This window comes from Orycteropus afer, unplaced genomic scaffold (genome assembly GCF_000298275.1).
Source record: "Orycteropus afer afer isolate SDZICR_OR568_19922 unplaced genomic scaffold, OryAfe1.0 scaffold00010, whole genome shotgun sequence".
Classification (NCBI taxonomy): Eukaryota; Metazoa; Chordata; class Mammalia; order Tubulidentata; family Orycteropodidae; genus Orycteropus; species Orycteropus afer.
In genome coordinates, this window is record NW_006921597.1 from 20,393,605 (window position 1) to 20,401,192 (window position 7,588).

At 41.8% G+C, this 7,588-nt stretch overlaps 1 protein-coding gene across 1 annotated transcript; it reads right to left on the bottom strand.

Moving 5' to 3' along the window:
- Positions 1 to 3,971: 3,971 nt before the first annotated feature.
- TMEM167B (transmembrane protein 167B) lies at positions 3,972 to 6,984 on the bottom strand. The gene is made up of 3 exons (XM_007949844.2): positions 6,975 to 6,984; positions 4,694 to 4,825; positions 3,972 to 4,054 (listed from the first exon to the last, which is right to left on the bottom strand). Exons 1-3 carry the CDS (start codon positions 6,982 to 6,984, stop codon positions 3,972 to 3,974), a joined length of 225 nt encoding a protein of 74 aa, XP_007948035.1.
- Positions 6,985 to 7,588: the final 604 nt, after the last annotated feature.

The following is a 7,588-nucleotide window of genomic DNA, read 5'->3' on the forward strand; positions in this document are numbered from 1 at the left end:
GGGTTTGAACCGCCAGCCGTCTGGTTAGCAAGCAAGTGTCTTAGCCACTATGCTACCAGAGCCTCTGGCTCTAGGAGGACTCATTTTAAGCCTGGCAGAGTGGCAAAACTAACCAATCCCAATATTAGAGTTTTACACACCTGAGAGAGAGAGAACTTTCCCAGAAGATTACTTCCTGCTGTTCCAACAAAAATAACCCAGGTAGATGACTTTAACAATTGGGAGTTTAAAAGCAGTTACTCAGTTGCTCACGGCAAATTCCACCAGGAGTTAACTGCCAGTCTTATATTATGTTATTGTTATGTGCCGTTGAGTCAGATCTGACTCATAGCAACCCCTCCTTGGGTTTCTGAAACAGCATCACTACAGAAGGAGATTGCCAAACCTTCCTTCCAAGGAGTGGCTGGTGGGTTTAAACTGCCAGCCTTCTGGTTAGCAGTCAAGTGCCTTAGGCACTATGCTACCAGAGCTCCTAGTCTTATTATAGGAAATAATTACTACCAGCTGCCCAGCCAAGTTGAGAGATATTTGCATGATCCCATCCAGTAATCTGGCGGGGGTTACAAAGACTATGGCTAGACAAGCCATACCATGCAACTCACTACACTACATATATTGACTACCACTGTCAAACACTCAGAGGGGGATCAGTGCAGAAGATCCTGGATAAAGTGGGAGAACAATATGGAACAAAACTCAATAATAATAATAATTATAAAGACAAGGTTTGCTGGTCTGAGAGAGCCTAGTGAGACCCCTAAGACTATGGCCCCTAGTTACTCTTCAGGTCTGGAACTGAACTCACTCCTGTGGCTTCCAGCCAAACAAGATAGGCATATGCGGTGAACATTTACATCAGGTAGGCACACTCCTGGGAGCAACTGCTCAATCATGGGAGAACAGAAGGGCAGTGTTTGCAAAGGGTGACAGCTGGGGAGGGAGGGGAGTGGATGGGAGGAAAGGACACAGGGAAGAAGTAACTATAGGAAGTGGGAAGTGAATTGTTACACTGTGGATAATTGAAGTCATTATCATGAAACAAAATGTGTATGAACTGCTGTATGGAAAATGAATTTGCTCTGTAAACTTTCACCCAAATGACAATATATATATTTTTTTAAATTATGATATATAACATTATATATGCATAGGAGCTCTGGTAGCACAGTGCCTAAGGCACTTGACAGCTCACCAGATGGCTGGCGGCTTAAACCCACCAGCCACTCCTTGGAAGGAAGGTTGGGCAATCTACTTCCATAGCGATAACTGCCTTGGAAACCCAAGGAGGGGTCACTATGAGCCGGGTCTGACTCAACGGCACATAACAATGCGTGTATATACATCAGCTCCCCCTAAGGCAAAACCAGGGCCCCAGAGATGAACCTTATCATATACGCAATAACTACAAAGGGGTAACAGGGATGATGATACTCACTAATGTGAACTGAAAAGGTAGGCTATGGGCAGAATCCAGGGGAGTATTCAAAAAGGTTCATTAAATTCAGCATGTGACAAAGAAAATGGACAAATACTATAGGGAAAGAAATTTTATTTTCAAGGATTTGTGCAGATAATGGTGAATAAAAACTTGTGTTTCAACTATAAAAAAGGGCTGACCTCATTCCTCCCTGACATACAGGGTTTATGATGATGTTCATTTGAATCTGAGGAATATTGCTATCCCTGTTCTTTCACCTCTAAAAGGCTCCCCCATCCTATAATTTTTAGTCAAAAATGTGTAACACATAGCAACCAAAGCAATGAATTAAACAAATTTCTGCTTATCTATTTATATAAAGTCAAGAAATTAAAATAAGCTGTGTATTTGTTTCTTGCTGCAAATTAACCTTCATCCTGTGTGCTTTCTGATATGAAAACATTTCAAAATACAACCATTTAAGGTTTAGGTCAAGATAACCCACCCAGAAGGCTGTAAAATTGGCATGAACTACAACTGTGAAACAGAGCTAGTGTAAAATATGCAGCAGCTCTAAGCTCAGTTTAGAGACATTAGCCCCATTAGAAACAAGGTCATTAAAGCTACAAAATAACAAGTGCAAAACATGCTGAACCTGTGTTTCCAGGCAGTGACTTTCCCTTGGTCAACAGGTTCCAAACTCTCACACCCACAAGGTATAACTCTACTTTCTGGTTCCACTAGTTTCCACACTCATATGAAAGTTCCTCAGAAATGACCATGGAAAACAAATTGAAATTTACCCTGTGGACCAATTCCTGAAGAGGTAACAGCCGCGACTCTGACATGAGTGGACATGTAGTGTTTACTTGATGACCTTCTACTACTTCTAGAAACCTTCAAAGCACTAAATTGCCTCTTTCAGAACCTAAACTTCCTAGCAGCTTTTCTTCTGGAGTAGGCAGACAGACAGAATTCACTGCCATATAGGGGTCAACCTCAGCTAACTCATCCATTGAGAATCATGGGATAAATTCCTATGTTTTTACCTTTGTGGGCAATTTAACTGGTAGACTTATGTCTATGCTTCTTTTTACAATAATTACGTTTTTAAGCCTACTCCCTCTTTTTTTAATAGAGAACTCCTAGGCTTCATAAATATAACGGTTGATCCTTTTACAGATATGAGTAGGAAAGAATGGTGTGGCCTTCCCTTCAAATGTTGGGTCATCTAAAATGATTTGCCTCAAGAGTTACCACGCCCCATGAAAAAGCCCATCAATCTCAACTACAAACCTGTTTTCCATTACTTCAGAAAACATGCAAACGTCCTCATTTATTCATGTACTGTTATGATCTGTCCAAACATGCCTCTGAATAACAGTAGCCTCTCTCACCCACTCAATTTCTCTAGTTCTTATAGTCAACAGAACTTCCAAGGAACGGCTAGAGTACTATAATATGACAAAAATGAAGAGTTTGAGAGGAAAAATAAGGAATCAACTAAAAATCGCCATAACAATCCACATATAACCAAAGAAAAAGTTTGCATCTTAGATAACATGACTAAACATCCATCTAACATAATAAATTCTTATACTGGATGAATTTACCAGTATATGAATATACTAGATTTGTCTCTTCTACCCTAATTGCAAATATATTAAACAATTATTTCTTCCATAGCTTTTCTTTCCCCTACTTAGAGGCATTTAAAACTGCTTAAGTAACAGTATTTAGCACTAAGTAATTTAGAAAATATAAAAAGGCTTTAGGAAAATAGCAAAAGTTGATTCATTCTCCACATACCATTTGATTGGGTAAAGTTTCTATTTGAGAAAATACTGGTGAACAGGAAAAAATTTCTTGTTTAAGTCACTATTTTCTGGTCTCATCACAGACAGATTATAATTTTTTTGAACCTTATGTAGGTCCAGATTCTCTTGGCACCTCCCAAGCTACCAGCACACAGCATAGCATTTATCTGTTCTGTTTTTGCAATGAGGGCTGTATCTCTCTCTTATGTTCCCCAGATGGATGTATGAAAGATAAAATTTCCAAAGCCAAACAATTTCTTGGCATTGCACTAGGCCTCCTCTAAGTTCCCAATTTGCCAAATCCAAATCAAAGAGGAAAAAACTCAAGTCTTGAATATTATCTCCTTCCAAGAGGTCTGAACACAGCCTATGTCCTTCCCTACTGAGTCTTGGCTTGAAAAGATCCTGATGAGGGGCTGAAGAACAAAACAGGTGATGGGTTTTTAAGCAGGAGGTATGTAATCGTATCTTGCAATTTATCTAGACATCTTATGCTCTCTGCCAAGGACTGATTTACACAGAAATCAAAGGAAATGGCTTTCTGGAGTCCCCTGAAGCATAAACAATGTTTGTGACCATGAAGAGTCTCCCCACATGTGGTAGGGGAGGATGCTGTGGTGTCACCCTGGGGACTTTGATGATTTTAGCTGAACTCTGCTATGCTGGGCCCAGGCCCTTGACAGGTTCTTCACCCCCATCCCCTTGGTTGGCAGCTGATGAGTTGGATGCTTTGGAATTCATTTTATAAACAGGACATAAAAGGCCATTACAATGCAGGCGATTGCCACTGCAGCGTGCAGCCTGGTTCCGATCACAGCAGCTAGGAAGCAAAAGTAGAAACAGAAAAGAAATCACACTCTGCCCTTTATAACACTCCTCATCTTTTTAAATCTCAAGTCACAGATGAAGAGCCTTATCACCGATAAAAAGTCTCGAGGGCTCAGGAATGTACTTAAAAACTACTAGGTTCTAGGTGAATATACTTATATTTTGTCCAATTTTGAAAAAAATTTAGGTAGGTAGGACTGCAGATGAAGGTACCCAAAATGAAAAGCAAAAAAGCAGCTGAGTTAACTAAATCAAAACTGTAAAAAGATTCCAATGTATTCTTTCCAGGAAATCAAAAACTTTTCATTGGGAAAATACTCCTCCCACCAAATTCCAGCCCAGGGTAAAATTATTTAACTTACATACTTTTACTTCATGGAGAATACTAAAATTACCTAGACACTAAAATAAACAATTATGTTTTAAAAATGATAGCAAATGTTAACACTTACCTTTCCCCTCAACACTAGAAAATGATTTATTTTAGTTTTATAGACTCTCAGGCTCAATCTCAGGGATCTTCTTTAAAAGCTGAACCAAACACAGTACTAGTCCATCCTTGTCCCCCACTTCGTAACACTTCACTGTCCAGAGCTGGAAATCTCCTTTCCCTGTGGAGACATGAACTTACCTTTGTAAAAAACACCCCAAACTCCCTTCTTCTCTGACAGCAGCCAGGATTTGAGACGAGGTACTTTCTTGAAGTAGGCACAGGTACAAACAAAGAGCAAACCAAACACCAGAATCCCATCCAAGGAGTATACTGTTATAGAAAGAAGAAAATAAAACCTCTGGTATTGATCTAGCCTGGGACAGGTGATTGCACCTGAGAACTCTGAGGAGGACAGAGTGATGTAACATCAAGATGGTAACCTCAACTAGCAGTGCCAACCCTTGATAAGAGGGAGCCAAGGTTCTGGCACTAACAAGGCTACCTTATTGTTCTCCAAAACTGCCTGTTGACATCTGCCTTACGTCAATTTCAGTGCTCCCTTCCTTTCTCTTTCAAGAACTACAAATTCTGGTAGTTTCTGTGGAATCAGCTTGCCAAGAGTGGCTAATGTTGGCCGTAGGTTGAGAGAGCTACAAGAATCTTTGCAGGCTGAGCAGGGAGAATTAAACATGTTCTTATTATAAATCACTTAAGTAATTTTTTAAAATGTAGAGCTAGATATTTAGCCAAGTTTGTCAGATCTGCATCTGTTGGTGAAGAACGTGTTCAGGCAATAAGTAAAGTTTAACAAAAATGGCAAAGCCTAGGATCCATATGACTACAATTTTCCTATATTCTTACACTTCATGTACCATACTCTACTGACAAACCAAACTTTCTGTCACAATCATACAGATTCCTGTAAAAGAGAAGGGAAAAAAAAAAAGATCTGGAAACTTTGACATAGGGGAGATATTTGAACTCTTAGTTCTATTTTTTATATATATAAACTGAGCTATTTCTTATATATGGAAGATGCAAGCATACAATGTCCCCCCACTACACACACCAAAAAAAAAAAAAAAAGAGGAGGAGGTACTAATATTTCTTCAGCAATTACCACGCGTCAGACTATTCTCTTATTTACTGGTTCAGATTATTTCTTCCTCTGGTCATGTCTTTTATTTTACTGTGCCTAATATCCTCAAATCTCTAACTGCTCAGGAAGCTCCCACAGAATATTTTATAGAACCAGTATCAGCCAGTTCGGGACCACTCTACCTCCCTTTAGTAAAATATCCCACAGCTAGATGTCACAGAAGAAAGCGTCTAGTAAGTTAAAGGATACATTAAGTTGTTTATTATCATTGATACCTTTATGTGCTCCTCTTTTTCTCCCATAAGTTTTTGCAGGCAATGCCACAGTTCACAAGGAGGTGAAACTTGAGTCCTTAGTGCCTGGCCCATAGAGAAGGTATTTTTGAAGGAGAAACGCTTTCCTATGCCCTCTTCTTTTTTTCTTTCCTGAAAGGCTGACTCTAAATTAAAGACCATAAATGCTCTGCTTCCTGTCCTTCTCTGGAATTTGGAAATCATGTCTATAAAGTGTTTGAAGTGGCCTGGTAAATTAGATCAGATAAACAGGGTGGCAACTGCCAAACCGTTTACAATAGGCAGTGTCTAAATACAATCCCTGCAACAATACGCAGAGTCTCTAGATGGGACCACCTGCAGTATTATAGAAACAAACAAAAAACTTCACTGTATTTTTTCCAAAAGGAGAGCTCCTTTTAGGATTTACATTCATCCCCTAAAAATGCCGAACTTGAGATCCTCTGTGACTTGTAGGTGCTCGCAACAACTAGACTGTCCGAAAGTCTGAGAACGCAGGTAGTGGGGGGGGAGCATACTCTTTTCCCAGGGGTTAACGCAGTAGTTGTACAGAGATTGGCCTCCCCAAGAGGCTCCTACGGGCCAAACCCAACTTCTAGAAAGGGAAGGAGGAGCTCTGGTAGCGCAGTGCTGAAGGCACTTGACTCTTAATGAGAAGGCTAGCGGTTCAAACCCACCAGCCACACTCCTCGGAAGGAAGGCTGGGTAATCTACTTCCGTAGTAATGTTGTTGTTGTTGTTATGTGCCGTCGAGTCGGGAAACCAAGGAGGGGTCGCTAAGAGTCGGGTCCGACTCGACGGCACATAACAACAACAACAATAACAGAAAGGGAAGGAGAATGGAAAGTACTGGATCGGGATCGACGACTCGGGGTGTGGGCACAAAAGGCACTGAGAGTGCTACATGAGCTCTACACCTGGGTACCCTCGGCAGAGCAAAGGCAGCAAGAATTAGGATCGCCGAGAAGCCACTGGGGGGGTTGGGCCGGGAGGGGGCGGGGAGACCCGACACGTCAGACCCGGCCTCGCCCGCCACGTTTCACCTCGTCCCTCACTCCAACTCTCCGCGCTGGACACTGGCTCTCACCGTTCGTCATGGCGGCTGGGCCAAGGCCTGTTAGGGGTCCTGGAGTCAGCGGTGTGAAGGCGATAGAAGCCGGCTCCCGACTGACACTTCCCGATCCGGGCCGCGACGACGGGCAGAAGCCGTAGTACGCACGCGCAAGGGCCGAGAGACGAACGCCGAAAGCAATCAGGAGTGGCTAGCCGATTGCCGAGCTAGGGTCCTTGTGCAGGTGGTCCGCTTGCGTGCTACATGGAGCGTGGTCTGGGAGGTGTGTTACATGACCGCAATAGGTTGATGGGTTTTTTGAGTGCCCGTGAATAACCAAAATTTTACTTGAGTGTAATTCAATGATATTGTTTGATGATTTCCGCATTCTGTTGGATCACCTTTCGTTGGGATGGACACAAATATCATTTCTTCCAGTCTGTTGGCCTGGTACCTGTCTTCCAAATTTCTTGGCATAAACCTGCGAGCACCTCAGCACTGCATGCGTGTGTTGAAACATCTCAATGGGTATTGCGTAAATTCACGGAGCCTTGTTTTTGGCCAGTTCCTTCAGTACAGATTGGATTTCTTCCTTGAATACTATCAGTTCTTGATCATATGCTACCTCCTGAAATAGTTGAATGTCTACC

Excerpts from the sequence above, each read along its gene's own strand:
- TMEM167B (XM_007949844.2), bottom strand. Across the intron at positions 4,055-4,693 it reads TTGGGGTGTTTTTTACAAAG|CTGCTGTGATCGGAACCAGG; the intron begins GTAAGTTCATGT and ends TTTGCTTCCTAG.